At 52.4% G+C, this 16,944-nt stretch overlaps 1 protein-coding gene across 1 annotated transcript; it reads right to left on the bottom strand.

Moving 5' to 3' along the window:
* Positions 1 to 114: 114 nt before the first annotated feature.
* Positions 115 to 16,080, bottom strand: DCST1 (DC-STAMP domain containing 1). Its single transcript, XM_078880283.1, has 17 exons — positions 15,843 to 16,080; positions 13,823 to 14,113; positions 11,857 to 12,000; positions 10,486 to 10,560; positions 9,598 to 9,726; positions 9,100 to 9,239; positions 7,998 to 8,202; positions 6,870 to 7,013; positions 6,409 to 6,530; positions 5,772 to 5,926; positions 5,138 to 5,237; positions 4,521 to 4,616; positions 3,492 to 3,708; positions 2,403 to 2,519; positions 1,701 to 1,843; positions 1,395 to 1,505; positions 115 to 390 (listed from the first exon to the last, which is right to left on the bottom strand). Exons 1-17 carry the CDS (start codon positions 16,078 to 16,080, stop codon positions 115 to 117), a joined length of 2,703 nt encoding a protein of 900 aa, XP_078736409.1.
* Between the last annotated feature and the right edge of the window lie 864 nt (positions 16,081 to 16,944).

Raw genomic sequence — 16,944 nt, 5'->3', positions numbered from 1 at the left:
CTTACCCCCACACCCTCGTGGCCCGCGTGGGCTTGCCGTCTGACACACCAAGTGGCCGAGCAACCTGCTCCCGTCGCCCAGAGTGTGTCGGTCGACCTCCCGCGCCAAGAGGTCTCACACCGTGGAGTCCCCACCGTGGACCATGAAGTTTGCCAGGTCTGAGCCTGAGTCGTCCGAGTCGCGCTTGGTGGAGCAGGAGTAGCAGACCTTTCCCACGTCGCGCCAGCACGGCCGGCAGTAGAGCGAGCGGCACTTTGTGTTGGGGCAGGAGAAGGGCTCATCGGGGTTCGTTTGGCCGCACACGACGCAGGCGCGCGACACGAAGTATGACAGCCAGCCGAAGAACTTGGGCCACTTCCTCGTCAGCGTCTTCACGATGGAGAACGCTGGCTGCACGCATGGAAAGCGCGCATCATCATCGTCGTCGTAGTCAATGTCAGCAATACTGCCGCCAACACCACCATCGTCATTACCACCACAATCGCTATCCTCATCATCGTTGTCGTAGTCAATACTGCCACAGTTGCCACACCACCACCCATGGTCATCATCATTGGCACGGACATTGCCACCTTCACCAACCACAATCATTTAACTCTCTTTATCATGAATACTGGTGCCGCCAACAATACCACCACGCTTGATTTGAAGCTTTCGTGACTGCAGGAATCCATACTCTTTGGTTCTTTCGGTAAAGTCACATAGGTAGAAAAAATACCACCACTACCACCGACATCATCATCATCATCACTGTAAATGACACCACTACTCTCACAATCATCTAATCGTCATCACTGACCATCAACATAAACACCATCACTCCCAGCTTAATAGTTTTCCAATAACCAAGTTGACGGTAGACATTCTGGCATCACCAGTGAACGTGCGTGCACCTCTCGTTAGAGTGTGATGTTGTGTTTCTTTCATTACAATTACATCCGGAGTAATCGACTCTGCTGAAGCAAACAATATCAATAATGATCAATTTAAAAAAATGCTGTCATTAACACAGCCACCACGTTTCGGAGAGCCCATGCCAGCTGACCACCTGGCTGCAACATGCTAATGGTACGACTGAGTACTAATGAGTACTAATAAATACTAATGGCTACTAATAATTGGTAAGTCGCTGGAGCGATGCACTTTTAAATGAAGATTGAAAACTCATTTCTCTTTAACTGCCTTTTGCGTTAAGTTTGTTGTCCTACCCGTGCGCCTCCAATTAGCACGGTTGGCTACGTAGCGTGCGAAAGAAGTTCAACATGCATGCATACAATGAGTTTTAAGTAGAAATGACAGTGACCCAGCCCAGCGCGAGATTTAAGTTTCGACCATGCACAGGCACAGATCGTGCAAACGATGACAAAGGAACGTACGGCAGGGGCTGCACTTACCCGAATACGCTGCTTTGCCTTCGCGGCGATCATCTTCTTGGTGAATTTCAAGAAGCCCTTCCGTCGGCGCAAGTAGTCGTTGTAGAGGTGAACGACTCGCGTCTTCTCTCTCTGCACGATTCAACGAGAACATTGCGACTCTCGCGCGCACGCTTCCAGGTGCGTATCGCGACGACGAGAAAGGAATTCTCACCAACGAACCGACGCATCGTTACTGACGCATCGGGTGGGTGGGTGGGTGTAGGACCGCCGGTGTAGGACCCGGGCACATAGCGACGCAGGGCAAAGCGAGCGGCATCGTCGCACCTTGGGGTAGAAGAAGGCGCAGATAACCCTCCTGAGCCGCAGTACGTAGCCCTGGCTGACCATGACGAACACGAGCGCACTGTAGATGCCGATGATGAGGCCGTACATCTTCCAGCTCATGGCCTTGGACTGCGGGAGGCATTCTGTGACAAAACCGGAGAACCCTCAATGCTTCGGCCTCCTTGGCCGCACCTCGCAGGCCCGTGCCGTCAACACCTGGGAAGTCCCGGGGTTCGTTCACCCAGTCACTCATCCAAGCACTCGCCACACACAACCCAGCTTAGTCTTCTTGGTTCTTTCGGTAAAGTCACGTAGAATGGAAATAATAAAATAATAAAACAATTCTCACGACGTTTCGGCCACAACGCAAGCTGCTTGCGTTGTGGCCGAAACATCATGAGAATTATTTTATTATGTTTTATTTTATTATTTCCATTCTACGTGACTTTACCGAAAGAACCAAGAAGATGAATCCCTGCAGTCACGAAAGCTTTAAATCGAAACCCAGCTTAGCTTCTGAGCTGCAAACATTGTGGGTGCTCGTAGCGCGGTTTAAAACGAAAAGGGTGCGCCTCATCCCACTCCACCTGCTCACCCTCCCTGGCCATCCCCCACCACCTCCACCTCCCCTCCAACCCCCGCTTCCCACCCCCCTTCACCACCCCCCAACCCCGTTTCCTCTCCAGGGTCCCGGCTCCTCACCGTAGTTATCGGAGACCACGTTGACTGTGTGGTTCGATTCGAGCGCCCGCATCAGTATCCTCAGCACGTTGGCCAACACCGATTTGCCGTTGACGTCGACCCTCAGCTCATGGACGCCTGGGATGGCACGCGCGAGAGAGACGCGCGCCGCCACCGCACCTCCGATTAACAAGGTTGGCTACGTACGGTGCCAAAGAAGTTCGGCATACGGTACATACGTACACAGCAGTGGTACGTTTCTCTCAAACGTCAAAGCTGCGCGTGCCGGCACTCTCTCGCCGAGCACCGCACGTTGGCCTGTTCAGATTCAATGACAGTAAAACCTTGGATTGCGAGTAACTTGGTCTGCGAGTGTTTTGCAAGACGAGCAAATTTTTTAATTAAATATTAATTTGATAAATGAGCGAGGTCTTGCAATACGAGTAGTACGTGTATACGTTTTGTCTGCCGAGCGTCACGTGATCACAACTGATATACGAGTGCTTTGATATACGAGTGCTTTGGATTACAAACACGTTTCCGGAACGAATTATGCTCGCAATGCAAGGTTTTACTGTATTTGTTTTGTGATACAGCATCCCCTCGTTATTTGCGAGGGATGCAATCCCGAGATGCTTGTGAAGGGAACATTTTGTGGAGAAATTATATTGGCCTACGAATATCGTACGTTTCAATGTCTGCAGATGCTTCTAAAGCCTCGATAAGTTATCTATCTCTCTCTCGTCTCTTTATCTCATCACTTTCTCTATCATCACTTTATTCCATCACTTGACGTCGTCACTTTGTCTCATCACTTTCTCTATTTCTCTCGATGCAGTCGAGCAGCGTTCCAGATGTGATTCGCGGATAGCCAAAATCGCGGACAGCAAGTTCGTGGATAACGAGTGAATACTGAACTGCATTGGCTATGCAGGTGGGGCAGACAGTGGGTGGTAGGGGCGGGGTGGTGGTCTTTTCTGCTCAGCCTGAGGTGGACGGTGGGTACCCAGTAAACACACAACGTTTGACACGTGATTAGAACCGTTGCACCAACGTTGGCCTGACGTTCCTCGTATACTGGTGGTGGGGGGGGGGGGAGCGTGGCCTTGCCTTTGATGTTGTACTCGACTTTGCTGTGTTTGGCGAAGATGTTGATGAACACCACGATGCACCAGTCGACGATCAGGAGGAAGACCATCATTAGAATCTGGACGCCCAGGATCACGGCCATGAAATACTGGAGGTGGCTCAGGATGGAGGAGAGGGGGGGGGGATAGAGGGAAGGAGGGGAGAACAAATTCACAAACGCGTGGACACACGTGAGCACCTGTACGCACGCGCAGGTGTAGTACAAGTTCGGGTTTATTTTGTTTAACCAGGCGATAACTCAAGAGACCAGATAGAATGTCATTGGCGTTCCTGGGGCATTACTCCACCGGTAGGGTGTGATGCTTGCTGTATATCGTCACAATTCAGTCATTTGCGGGTACATTTGGGAGCTGTCGCTCCCATTTGTGGATCTTGGACGTCCACCGTGAAGCAAACGGCGCGTGTATTATTATGGTCATAACACCAGCGGTAATAATTAGGGCGGCCACTTGATTCAAACCGCGAACGAACCTCTGAAACAAGTGACCAACGCACAACGTCTAGGCTTGTCGCCACCCTGTCGTCCAGCACTGTGGAGGCGAGGGTTGGTGAAACTCCCGTCCTGTGTGTCGGCATCGAGGTGCCATGTCCTTGCTCACCGGGAGAAGGCGATACAGCAAGTGTGGACCAATGTCAATCTGACCCATCTGTATGGGATAGAGTGTTGCCCCTCGCACGCGTGGGTGTTCTCCGGCTGTTCCGGTTTCCTCCCACATGCAGAAAGCATTTTAATATACTCACACCTCCGTGTCTGCGGATGGCACGGCGTTGCGCGATGCAGTTGCATAAATGCCCCCATATAAAACTGAATACTAATGCGTATTATTGCGTAAATAATCATGAGTTTGGCTTCTCGCGGGGATAAAACTAGAGGGCTTAAAGGAACCCCAGCACGCATACGAGGGGGGTGAAAACCAGCAGCGTCTCGCCTAAACCACGCAGCCTCAGATAGGCCGCATACAGGGCGGTTCGCTCATTAAGGGCACTCACAAACGACTTCTGCTCATCCTCGCTCATCCTCAGGCTGCACGGGTTGACATACTTGACCACCTCGGCCCGCTTGGGAGGGAGAAGCGTCTGCTGTTTCTGCGAGCGACACGTACAGGGGAGACGCGGCATTACGCAGCGTTACGTGACACCGGCCAGCGACAGCGAGCGCTGGCTTTGGGTCGTTAATCGGACGTTCGGCTTCACGTGCGGAGAGTTACTGCTGTAGGAAACGTGGGGAGGCATCGCGCCTAACACCAACAGGCGGTAACAAGGAGAAGATCCCATCGGGGGAGCAGTAACAAGCGCGAGCGTGAAAGAGCCGTGTGGAGATGCGTGCCATTGCCCCAGGTCAGGGGTCGACAACCAAATAGATAAGAAGCACCATTTTGGTGGGGGGGGGGAGGGGGAATTCTGGACAAAGCACAATATTTCAAGGGCTGCATTGCGCGTGAATACATGCACGCGCATTACATGACGAGGCAGTCCGTAAAGAGTCGCACGCGGCTCCGGAGCCGCAGGTTGCCGACGACCCCCCTTTGGCCCTGGGGGGACGGGGACGAACGTGAGATAGCCGGGGAATGAAAGAAAACAAATGCAAACTGGGAAAGCTCTCCAACCTTGGCGCGTCTCCTGGCGTCGATGATTCTGAAGTAGCGCGTCAGGTACATATTGTCGTGGACAACGTCCCCGTTGTATTTGGCCACGTAGCCCGAACACCTGCAGGGTAACAGCGAGCACACAGGCGTCTACGAGGTGAAAAAACGGAGGCACGTTTGCGCGCGGCGACACGGCGCGTTGGTGTCGAGGTGAAGTTTCCGCCCATTCATCTCATCCTATACATCCAGTGACGTCATTTCACGTTGTGCTACTGCTAACCTTGAGAGATAAATTCACATTGTTTTTACATATTCATTAATCGACGATTGTAAAGCCCGAGTTGCACGAACGGCAATGGGCTTACACTGCGCTTGAAAACCGCGACCTGAATTCGATTCCCAGCCGATCATCAGCCGCGTGCCGCATATATAATCGTGCCCCTTTCCTGATTAAAACTGAAATTGCAATGCGATGATAATTGTAATTTCAGCTGACGAATACTGCTGCCAGGTCTAGATTTTATCGGAGAAACGATGGACAAACCGTGAGAGGCGTGGTGCCATGGGGCGTCTGGATTTTGTGAACAAATCCTGCTTTTGGGAAATAAATGAGTGACACGAATAAGCGTGGCTCGGTGCCACGACGGGAACGCACGCGCTGTAGAGGACGACGCCAACGAGCCCCAGGAGCATCTGCAAGACCTTGACGAAGGCCATGACCTTGGACACCTGGCTGTTGATGCTGCTGCGGATGTTGGTCATCATGCCCTTCACCGCGTCCTCGTCCATCGACGTCGACTGCTGTGTGTACTGGTGGGACGAGGACGAGAGGCGGAGGGCAAAGGGAGGAGGTGGCGAGGTGGTGGAGGGCGGAGCAGCGCACATGAAGAGGAGAGTTTGTTCGTTTTTTATTCATTTTATTTTTCCGTATTCTTGGCTCTTTTGGTAGTCTCGTAGATAGAAGAAAAAAATATATTAAAAGCATAAAAACTGACGATGTTTAGATCGCAACACGAGCGGCCTTCATCAGGCGATCGAAACGTCGTGGGTTTTTTGCTTTAATTATTTTTAATATTAATTTTATTTTTATTTTCTATCTACGTGACTTGACCGAAAGAACCAAGACTATGAATTCCTGCAGCCACGAAAGTTTTAAGTTAAAATAATTTTCCCTTGTTTGAGAAGCTCTGGTCTCGTCCGCTGCGCTGTCGCGATTCACGCCGATGTGAATGACGCCGTCATCTCGCGATCGCGAGTCCACGTGAGCGTTGTCGGATGCACTCCCGTCTTACCTCGACTTGCGGATTCATCATGAACTGCTCCTTCAGCTGCGCAATGGATCTCTGAATCCTGTCGTAGACGTCACCGAAATCTTTCAACATGGGGATGTTTGCCTCGCACCACGAATCGAAAACTGGCGAACACAAGAGTAGCAAACCGTGACGATGATTACGTTCCAGCTGATGACTATGATCGCGACAATCATTATGAGCGTGATGATGATTACGGTGAAGTGGCAATGCTACTCGCGGTGAAACTCCTGGCTTTGCCACGAGATTACGATGTACATTTTCACGATGGTGAGGGTCAGGGTTTTGGAAGAGGCGAGTTTGGTGCGTGGCGAGTGACAGGTGTGAGTATTTTGGCGAGGGGTGAGTGATGAGTGTGAGCGTCAGGTTAGTGGCGAGTGATGAGCGTCTGGCGGGTGGTGATGAGTGCGTGTTGGGAAGTGCGGTGAGAGAGAGCCACTCACTGTGTATGATGGGGCACAGGAAGTCAAACTTGAGCGGGAGACACAGGATGTGGTTGATGAGGGGGACCACGATCGTGCTCAAGCACTCTTCCCACTTCTGCGCAAACATCTCCCTGCATTTTTCCACGCCCTTCTCAAACACGTCTGCACGGCGCCAACACCACGTGTTGGAGAATGGCCCACGGAAGCAGATATCACAGAATTAATCTCAATATCAATACGTGTTCTCCTCGTGTAAATCTGTCGATGCGTTTATTCGGCGATACAGGAATGCTGCATCTCAAAGTAATGGATAAGCTGAGCATGCTGCATGTGTATTTGAAGTCACGATTTCTGAATGTCTACCCTTGACAATGCTATTTGTCATAAGTGGCGGGATAAATATTATTTAGGAGTAGCTTAAATACATTTTTGATGGGCTGAAATATAAAACATAATTCAGAATTAGGTAAAAAAAAAAATTTACGTCCAAAACATTGAGAGAGAGCACACGGTTGCCACGAGCAGAGCAAAGGTGGTAAGAGGCCGTCACGCCTGCAGCCATATACTGGGCTCAACGATCTCGTCCCTCACGCAGAACCACCGCACGCCAGCTCGTGCCATCCACGGCGTCTGTTACGTCACGGGCGCTCATTGCAATGAGTCCGTTGCGTCGTTGTTGATGATCGTCTCCCCACCTGCCTCTTCCCAACTCCCCCCCCAGAATCCGGGGAGAGGAGAGGGGGGGTTAGGCAGTTTGTCGTCCTTCCCCCGCACCTTCCATTAGCACCGCTGGCTACGTACGGCGTGAAAGAAGTTCAACATACGCACACACAGCAGAAGAGAGTGAGCAACCCCAGAGGTCGCAACCGGGTACCCGATACCCGTACCCTACCCGATACCCGGCTACCCGTACCCGACCGGGTATGGGTACGGGTAGCCGTTTGCGAACCTGGTGCGGCCGGGTACGGGTAGGCCGTGAGTCACTGGTGAGTCACTGTTTGTCACTCATTTCGGGTAGGGTACGGGTACCCATTTGCGACCCTGGTGCGGCCGGGTACGGGTAAGGAATCAAAACCCGTTTGCGACCTCTGGCGACCCCCCCCCAACCCAAATGAATGCCACCAGCGGTTCGCGCGCGTTACGCACCCCAGCACCGAAAGCGAACCCTGTTGATGTATTTCGCCTCAATTTCTTGTGGCTTTTGGCCGTCCTCCTGCAGCTCTTGCTGGGCGGCGTCTCTCCTCGTTCTGCCTCCACCGTCCGAGCTCTTGCCACCGAGCACCTCCTGCTTGATGAGCTGGAAGAGCTCCTTGGCCTCGTCGCTGCTCTTCTCGAGGTCCTTGGAGGCGCCCTGCGTGGCGGAGGGGAAGGGGGGGGGTGGAGGGGTGCGTGGAGGCACACAAGCAACGCCTGCCCGAGGCTCACCGTATCTCGCGCGCTATTATTCCACGGCTATTTTACACGGCGCCGCAAAGGCTGGCTCGGGGTAGGGATTACCGGAATAGTGCACTGTCGCTAGAGAGCACAAGCTACACCCAATCTGTAACCAGCTGCTGGCATTCTTCTTGGTTCTTTCGGTAAAGTCACGTAGAAGGGAAAGAATAAAATAATAAAAATAAAACGTAATAAAATATTTTCAAATAATAAAAATAAAACATAATAAAATATTTTATGAAGTTGTATTTTTATTATTTTATTAATAAAAGATTTATTATGTTTTATTTTTATTATTTTATTATTTCCCTTCTACGTGACTTTACCGAAAAAACCAAGAAGATGAATCCCTGCGGTCACGAAAGCTTCAAATCGAAATTTAGCTGCTGGTATTGTTGTACCCTATATTCGTATGGCCCTATCAACGTGTTCACGTCAACCAGAAGCACGCCACCCCACGTCCCACAGCGGTGTCACGACAAAATAAGGCGAGATTAATGCGGCGTGCCAACATCATTCCTGGAACAGCCGGGCTCTTTCGAATTAAATTCCGGGTCACTCTGGGCGATTCCTTTAGCCGAATGGGCCTTACCAACTCAGATTACCACGGTTGGTTACGTACGGTGCGAAATAAATTCTACATACTACATACATGCCAAATCTTGAGACGCATTTGGTCTTTGACAACCTTGTTATTGTATCTAACACACGCATCGCCTTTAACAGATTCACCCGAAATGCGCATTATGTGCGCAGAACTTCTTTCGCGTCGTACGTGGCCACACACAGATAGCACAGAGAGGCGTTCACCCACGATGAGTTTTTCGAAGAGGGTCCGGACGGGCGCCGCCGCGATCATGACGATGACCTTGGCGTGCTCGATCTGCTGCTGGCCTAGACAGGCGAGTGACTGTCCGCTCTCCTTGGCGTTCATCATCATGTTCGTCATGGGCCCTGAGTACGACGGGACACGGTACAACGCGGTACACCCAATGGGGGGTGCGGGGGGGGAAGGTAAAAGCCAATTTACAGAGGTGAGTTTCCAAGTCAGACTTAAATGTATCTCACGCGACTCCGACTGTCTAATTTGCAAAGTCAAAGCGTTCCGACAGAGCCCGAGAGGCACACTGGCAAAAGCCCCCCATCGTTAGCAGGTGGACCCCCGCGGGTTCACGCACACACACACACACGCTCACACACACACGCTCACACACACACGCACACACACATGCTCACACATACGCACACACGCGCGTACACACACACATGCGCGCACACACGCTCACACACACACGTGCGCACACACACACACCGGTGAAGAGCAGGCTAGCGGCAATGGCCATGATGACGGCGCAGCCCACGTTACTGCAGATGCAGGGCGCCATGAGCACCGTGCTGCAGCGCACGTGCCGCGAGAAGGCCCAGCCAAAGCCGAAGAAAACTGTGGGGGGGAGAGCAGCGGGGCGGGGGGTTGCCCGCTGTTAGATCGTCATCATCGTCGTCGTCATCATCATCGTCATCATCGCCGTCGTCATTGTCGTCGTCATCATCGTCGTCATCGTTGTCATCATCATCATCGTCGTCATCGTTGCCATCATCATCGTCGTCATCGTTGTCATCATCATCGTTGTCGTCATCGTCATCATCATCGTCGTCGTCGTCATCATCGTCGTCATCATCGTCGTGATTATCGTCATCATCATCGTCGTCATCATCGTCGTGATCATCGTCGTCATCATCGTCATCGTCGTCGGAATGATCGTCGACGTCGTTAGATGTTGCCGTTATCAGTGTCGTCACAATAGTTGGCATGAAATGGAATCGTCGTCGTCACTTCCTTAAATAAATCTTCATCATCTGCATCGCGGTTATTAGAATTATTATCATCTGCATCATCATTATCGTCAGAAAAATCATCTTCTAAATCGTTTTGGTCATTATCATCATCGGCAGTGCCGTCACAATTGTTGACAGCAATGGAATTATCATTATCACAGCTGTCATTGCTCTAGGATGTTTGTATGTTGAACTTCTTTCGTACCGTACATAGCCAACCGTGCTAATACAACAGCACTAAATCAGCACTCACTCTCATATCATATTTATCTACATCGCCATCGTCGTTTTAAATCATAATTTCATATATATCGTCATCATCATCAACAGCAGCAGCAACAACGTAGCCGACGAGGTAACGCACCGGTAAGAAACACGAGCACCAGCAATTTGTAGGTAGCTTGCATCTCGGTCCAGTCCAGGGTGACGTAGTAGCAAGCTGAACGGGACGGGAACGGACGCGGGCAGGCACGCACATACATTGAGGGAAAAAAGTATTTGATCCCTCCCCTGCTGATTTTGTACGTTTGCCCACTGACAAAGAAATGATCATTCCATAATTTTAATGGTAGGTTTATCTGAACAGTGAGAGACAGAATAACAACAACAAAAAATCCAGAAAAACGCATGTCAAAAAAGTTATAAATTGATTTTCATTTTAATGAGGGAAGTAAGTATTTGACCCCCTCTCAATCAGAAAGGTTTCTGGCTCCCAGGTGTCTTTTATACAGGCAACGAGCTGAGATTAGGAGCACACTCTTAAAGGGAGTGCTCCTAATCTCAGCTTGTAGAGGGGGCAAACGTACAAAATCAGCAGGGGATCAAATACTTTTTTCCCTCACTGTATCGAGTATGGGCGCACGTGGCGACGTCACCACACGGCGCCAGGGCAGCAGTACAGAAGGAAGAGCGGCTGTCCTATGGATAAACTCGCTCGCCGCCATCTTTATTCCACCTGTACGGCGATTGGTTGGTTGTTGTTTCATATTTAACCAGGAGATGGGGGACCCCCCCCCCCCCATCGAGAGGCGTAAAACAGCGTGGCTGTTTTTTTTTTTTAAAGGGCGACCTGGGCTACATCGAAACCAAAACGTGTCACCCCCCCCACCCCCCCCCCCCCCCCCCCATCACAAGCGTGGAGCTTCTCTCTATAAACACTCATTAATGGAGCTGGCCAAACATCCTCATATAGGACCACAGAGCTCGGACAATTGTTTCCCCGCTTGGTCCGCGATTTCCCGCGCCTCAAATTCAAATCCTACAGCGTCTCGAGATTACATTTTTGCGCCAATGACAACGCCGCGATATAAAATGTAAACATTATGAATATAACATTATTTGTACTACTGCATTAGGGGCCTTCCATATATGACGTCACGCGATTTTGGACGATTTTTGACCCCCCCACAACCCCTTCGTCACACGGTGTCACAAAAAGTCAGACCCCCCCCTCAAATATGACGTCACAAAGCTCTGCCGCCCCCCAAAAAAAAAAATGCTTCAAATCGCTTTAAACTATTGTCATTGGAGTGCGTATTTAATGTGGCGCTGCACTTGTGATGTTGTAGGAGAAAACATTTATTAAAAAGTCTATTTCATTAAGTAGAACGTGTTGTCTACATTTATTTCAAGTTGCGCATTTTGATGCGACGTCACATTTCTCAAACCCCCCCCCCCTCGTCACACATCGTCACAAATGTGTGACTCCCCCCCCCCCCCAGGTGCGTGACGTCACCTCTGGACGGCCCCTTACCCTGTCCGATGAGAATCCCCAAGATCCCATTGATGAGGATCTTGAGCATGCGGTGCTGCCACGGAGGGCCCAGCAGGTAGCGCGAGACGAACCCTGGCAGTGCAGACTCCATCAGCAGCTGCAGTCCTTGTGACACAAACAAAGACAAAGACCCCCCGGGTAGCCTTCACAGACCGTTGGGGCAAGTGCCGTCAGCGAGTAGCAAACCGATTAAGGCCGGCACGGCACACGAGGGGGGTGGGTTGGCCAGCACCGCGCCCGACCACCTTTGTCTCCCCAGTGGGGCGATGTTTACACACCGCGCCAGGTACTCATTTGAGGCTGAGTCGACCTGGGGGAGGATCAGGACTACACACGTGCCACTCAAGCCCATGGGCACATGTACTCGTCACGCTTGTGGCACACACGTGTCACCGACGTAGATCACAGCCACATCGTCACACACATGACAAGCACATGTTACGTGTACCCATCACGCATCTGACATGCACAGGTTGCACACATGAGCACAACACACATGCGTGACTCACGTAGCTACATATGACGAACACATGTCACAGTAACACGCGCACAAGACGAAACTATATAAACTATTTTGTATTTACATCATTAGACCTCCTTTGCCAGTACCAAAATATAATAATAGGGTTTTTTTCCCCCTTGGTGTGGACCAATCAGTTTCAAGGACAATGCATATATTATCATAGTGTTTTTGTTTGCATTTTGACTGCAAGTATTGTGGATAATGCAGACATGAATCCTCGTAAAAAGGTTTCAGTTTTGATAATTGTTTTTTTACCCTTTTATCTGGCAACAAAACTGACACCTTTTTTACAAGGAGTCATGTTTGCATAGACCACAATACCTGTAGTCGTAATGCAAACAAAAACATAACTCTGATAATGTATGCACTGTCCTTGAAGTTGATTGGTCCACACCCGAGACAGCTTTCCTTAGAGCCTAGTCTCACATGGTGTTGGACCAGATGACACCAAGAGGCGCACAACTCAAAGACAATGCACCATCAGAGTATGAGAGCTCGGAGTAAGCATTTACACCATTGGAACCTCATTTGCCAGAAGAAAAAAATTATAATTGTTTTTTTACCCTTTTATCTGGCAACAAAACTGACACCTTTTTTACAAGGAGTCTTGTTTGCATTGACCACAATACCTGCAGTCGTAATGCAAACAAAAAACATAACTCTGATAATGTATGCACTGTCCTTGAAGTTGATTGGTCCACACCCGAGACAGCTTTCCTTAGAGCCTAGTCTCACATGGTGTTGGACCAGATGACGCCAAAAGGCGCACAACTCAAATACAATGCACCACACATCTTCACAAATGTCTGACCCCCCCCCCCCCTAGGTGCGTGACGTCATATATGGACGGCCCCTTATCACGTTGACATTTCTAGGAGCCAAATACTCCAAACGCATGTTTCTAAATGTGGCGGGGGAAACCCGGAGGACCCGGAGAAAAAAATCCACACGGCCATGGGGGAGAGAGACACGCAAACTCCAAATATAGAGGCATCAGGGTCGGGGTCGGGGTCGGGATCGGGATCGAACCCACAACTTCCTGTACACCAGGCGAGGTAGATAACATCTCGCCACCGTGGAGATCGCAAGTAACGAGACTGACTGCGCGTATATGTCTCTGGTTCTGTGTTTTATCTCTCTCTCTCAAATTTAGCATTCTCAGGAACAACGTAATCAACCAGCTAGGGTGTTGACTGTTATGTTATCCGACTCTCTGTTGCATTACATTACATTTCTAAGTATACTAGATTTGTGTTTTTATTTCATTTATACCTGATGATGATTGCTTGTGTTGCAATCGAAACGTCGTATGCTAGTTTTTAATTCATTACTTTCTCTTTATGCGTGACTTTACCGAAAGAACCGAAGAGTACTGACTGCGCACTCGCTCATCCGCAGCCAAACCTGTCCGGGGTGGCTTCTTGCGCGCGTCGCGGGGGCCACGAAGGTGATGGCGAGGGGGGCCAGGAGGGGGGCCAGGAGGGGGGCCAGGAGGGGGGGCACGATGGGGGGCACGATGGGGGGCAGGAGGGGGGCCAGGTCCCCGCGTGGCAGCTTTGCCCTTCTGCGTGTTCCCGCTGTCCTTGGCCTCCGCCCCCGTGTCTCCCTGCCGCGTGCTCGTGGCAGCAGGAGCCCTCTCCCTGCTGCTGCTGCGGGGAGGCGCGCCCTGCCGCCCCCCCCCCCAAGACGACTCTCCTGACGCCCGCGCCGCCACGCGACGGGACCTGCCCCCTGTGCCCCTCGTCCACCTTCTTACTCCTCCTCCCACCCTCCTCCTCCTCCTTCTTCTTGTTGTGCAAACCGCCTTCTTTCTTCCCGGCTTCCTTCTTATGTGAATGTTCCCCCTGCTTCCTCCCCTCCTCCTTCCCCCTCCCCTCCTCCTTCTTTCTCTCCTTCCCCTCCTCCTTCCCCTCCTTCCTCTCCTCCTTCTTTCTCTCCTTCTTCCTCTCCTCATCCTTCCCCTCCTTCTTCTTCCTCTCCTCCTCCTTCCCCTCCTTCCTCCCCTCCTCCTTCTTCCCCTCCTCCTTCTTTCTCTCCTTCCTCTCCTCCTTCTTTCTCTCCTTCCTCTTCCCCTCCTCCTTCCTCCCCTCCTCCTTCCTCCCCTCCTCCTTCCCCCCCTTCCTCCCCTCCTCCTTCTTCCTCTCCTCCTTCCCCTCCTTCTTTCTCTCCTCCTTCTTCCCCTCCTCCTTCTTTCTCTCCTTCCTCTCCTTCCCCTCCTTCCTCTCCTCCTTCTTTCTCTCCTTCCTCTTCCCCTCCTCCTTCCTCCCCTCCTCCTTCCTCCCCTCCTCCTTCCTCCCCTCCTCCTTCCTCCCCTCCTCCTTCCTCTCCTTCCTCCCCTCCTCCTTCCTCCCCTCCTCCTTCTTCCTCCCCTCCTCCTTCTTCCCCTCCTCCTTCCTCCTCTCCTTCCTCCTCTCCTCCTTCCTCTCCTTCCTCCTCTCCTCCTTCCCCCTCCCCTCCTTCCTCCCCTCCTCCTTCCTCTCCTCCTTCCCCTCCTTCCTCCCCTCCTCCTTCCTCTCCTCCTTCCCCTCCTTCCTCCCCTCCTCCTTCCTCTCCTCCTTCCCCTCCTTCTTTCTCTCCTCCTCCTTCCCCTCCTCCTTCCTCTCCTTCCTCCCCTCCTCCTTCTTCCTCCCCTCCTCCTTCTTCCCCTCCTCCTTCCTCCCCTCCTTCCTCTCCTCCTTCCTCTCCTCCTTCCCCTCCTCCTTCCTCTCCTTCCTCCTCTCCTCCTTCCCCTCCTTCCTCTCCTCCTTCCCCTCCTTCCTCCCCTCCTTCCTCTCCTCCTTCCCCTCCTTCCTCCCCTCCTTCCTCCCCTCCTCCTTCCTCTCCTCCTTCCTCCCCTCCTTCCTCTCCTCCTTCCCCTCCTTCCTCCCCTCCTCCTTCCTCTCCTCCTTCCCCTCCTTCCTCCCCTCCTTCCTCCCCTCCTCCTTCCTCTCCTCCTTCCCCTCCTTCCTCCCCTCCTTCCTCCCCTCCTCCTTCCTCTCCTCCTTCCCCTCCTTCCTCCCCTCCTTCCTCCCCTCCTTCCTCCCCTCCTCCTTCCTCTCCTCCTTCCCCTCCTTCCTCCCCTCCTTCCTCCCCTCCTTCCTCCCCTCTTCCTTCCCCTCCTCTTTCCTCCCCTCCTTCTTCCCCTCCTCCTCCTTCCCCTCCTCCTTCCCCTCCTCCTTCCCCTCCTCCTTCTTCCCCTCCTCCTTCTTCCTCCCCTCCTCCTTCCTCCTCCCCTCCTCCTCCTTCCTGCCCTCATTCTTCTTCCTCTCTTCCTCCTTCCTCCCCTCCTTCTTCCCCTCCTCCTCCTTCCCCTCCTCCTTCCTCTCCTCCTTCCCCTCCTTCCTCCCCTCCTTCCCCTCCTCCTTCCCCTCCTCCTTCTTCCTCTCCCCCTCCTTCCTCTCCCCCTCCTTCCTCCCCTCCTCCTTCCTCCTCCCCTCCTTCCTGCCCTCATTCTTCTTCCTCTCTTCCTCCTTTCTCCCCTCCTTCCTCCTCTCCTCATTCTTCCTCTCCTCCCGTTGATGCCGCTCTTCTTCCTTCTCCCGCCCTTCCTTCTTATGTGAACGTTCCTCCTTCCCCTGTGTATGCCCCTCTTCCTCCTTCCTCCTTCCCTGCGCCTTCATCCCTCCCTCCTCCTCCTCGTGATCTTCACGCTGCGGTTCGCGTGTCCCCTTGCGCTCAGCCATGTGCCTGCTGCTCACACCACCAACACCAACACCACCGCCAACACCATCACCACCAACACCACAAACACCACCAACACCACCAACACCACCACCACCACCACCAACACCACCACCAACACCACAAACACCACCAACACCACCATCACCACCACCACCAACACCACAAACACCACCACCACCACCACCACCGACATCACCAACACCATCACCACCAACACCACCACCACCAATACTACCACCACCAACACCACCACCATCATCACCACTAACACCACCAACACCACAAACATCACCAACACCACCACCAACACCACCACCACCAACACCACAAATACCACCAACACCACCACCACCAACACCACCAACACCACCAACACCACCTAACACCACCACCAACACCGCCACCACCACCAAGACCACCACCACCAACACCACCACCAACGCCACCACCACCACCACCAACAACGCCACCACCACCAACAACGCCACCACCACCAACGCCACCACCACCAATACCACCACCACCAACACCACCACCACCACAAACACCACCAACACCACCACCAACACCACCACCACCACCTAACACCACCACCAACACCGCCACCACCACCAACACCACCACCAACAACACCACCAACGCCACCACCACCAACAACACCGCCACCAACGCCACCACAAACACCACCAACACCACCACCAACACCATCACGACCATCACCACCACCAACAACACCACCAACACCACCACCACCAACACCGAGGATGAGAGCCGCGTGCTTCTGACCACCTCAGTGGTTGAAGGAGTGAAAGGCCCTCAGACACCGCCCAAATCCCGAGACAGACCGAGAAGGAATCTCGTCC

Source organism: Lampetra fluviatilis, chromosome 3 (assembly GCF_964198595.1).
Source record: "Lampetra fluviatilis chromosome 3, kcLamFluv1.1, whole genome shotgun sequence".
In the NCBI taxonomy this organism is placed as follows: domain Eukaryota; kingdom Metazoa; phylum Chordata; class Hyperoartia; order Petromyzontiformes; family Petromyzontidae; genus Lampetra; species Lampetra fluviatilis.
The sequence above is the reverse complement of the archived record's forward strand: the minus strand, read 5'-3'. Positions and strand labels throughout refer to the sequence as shown.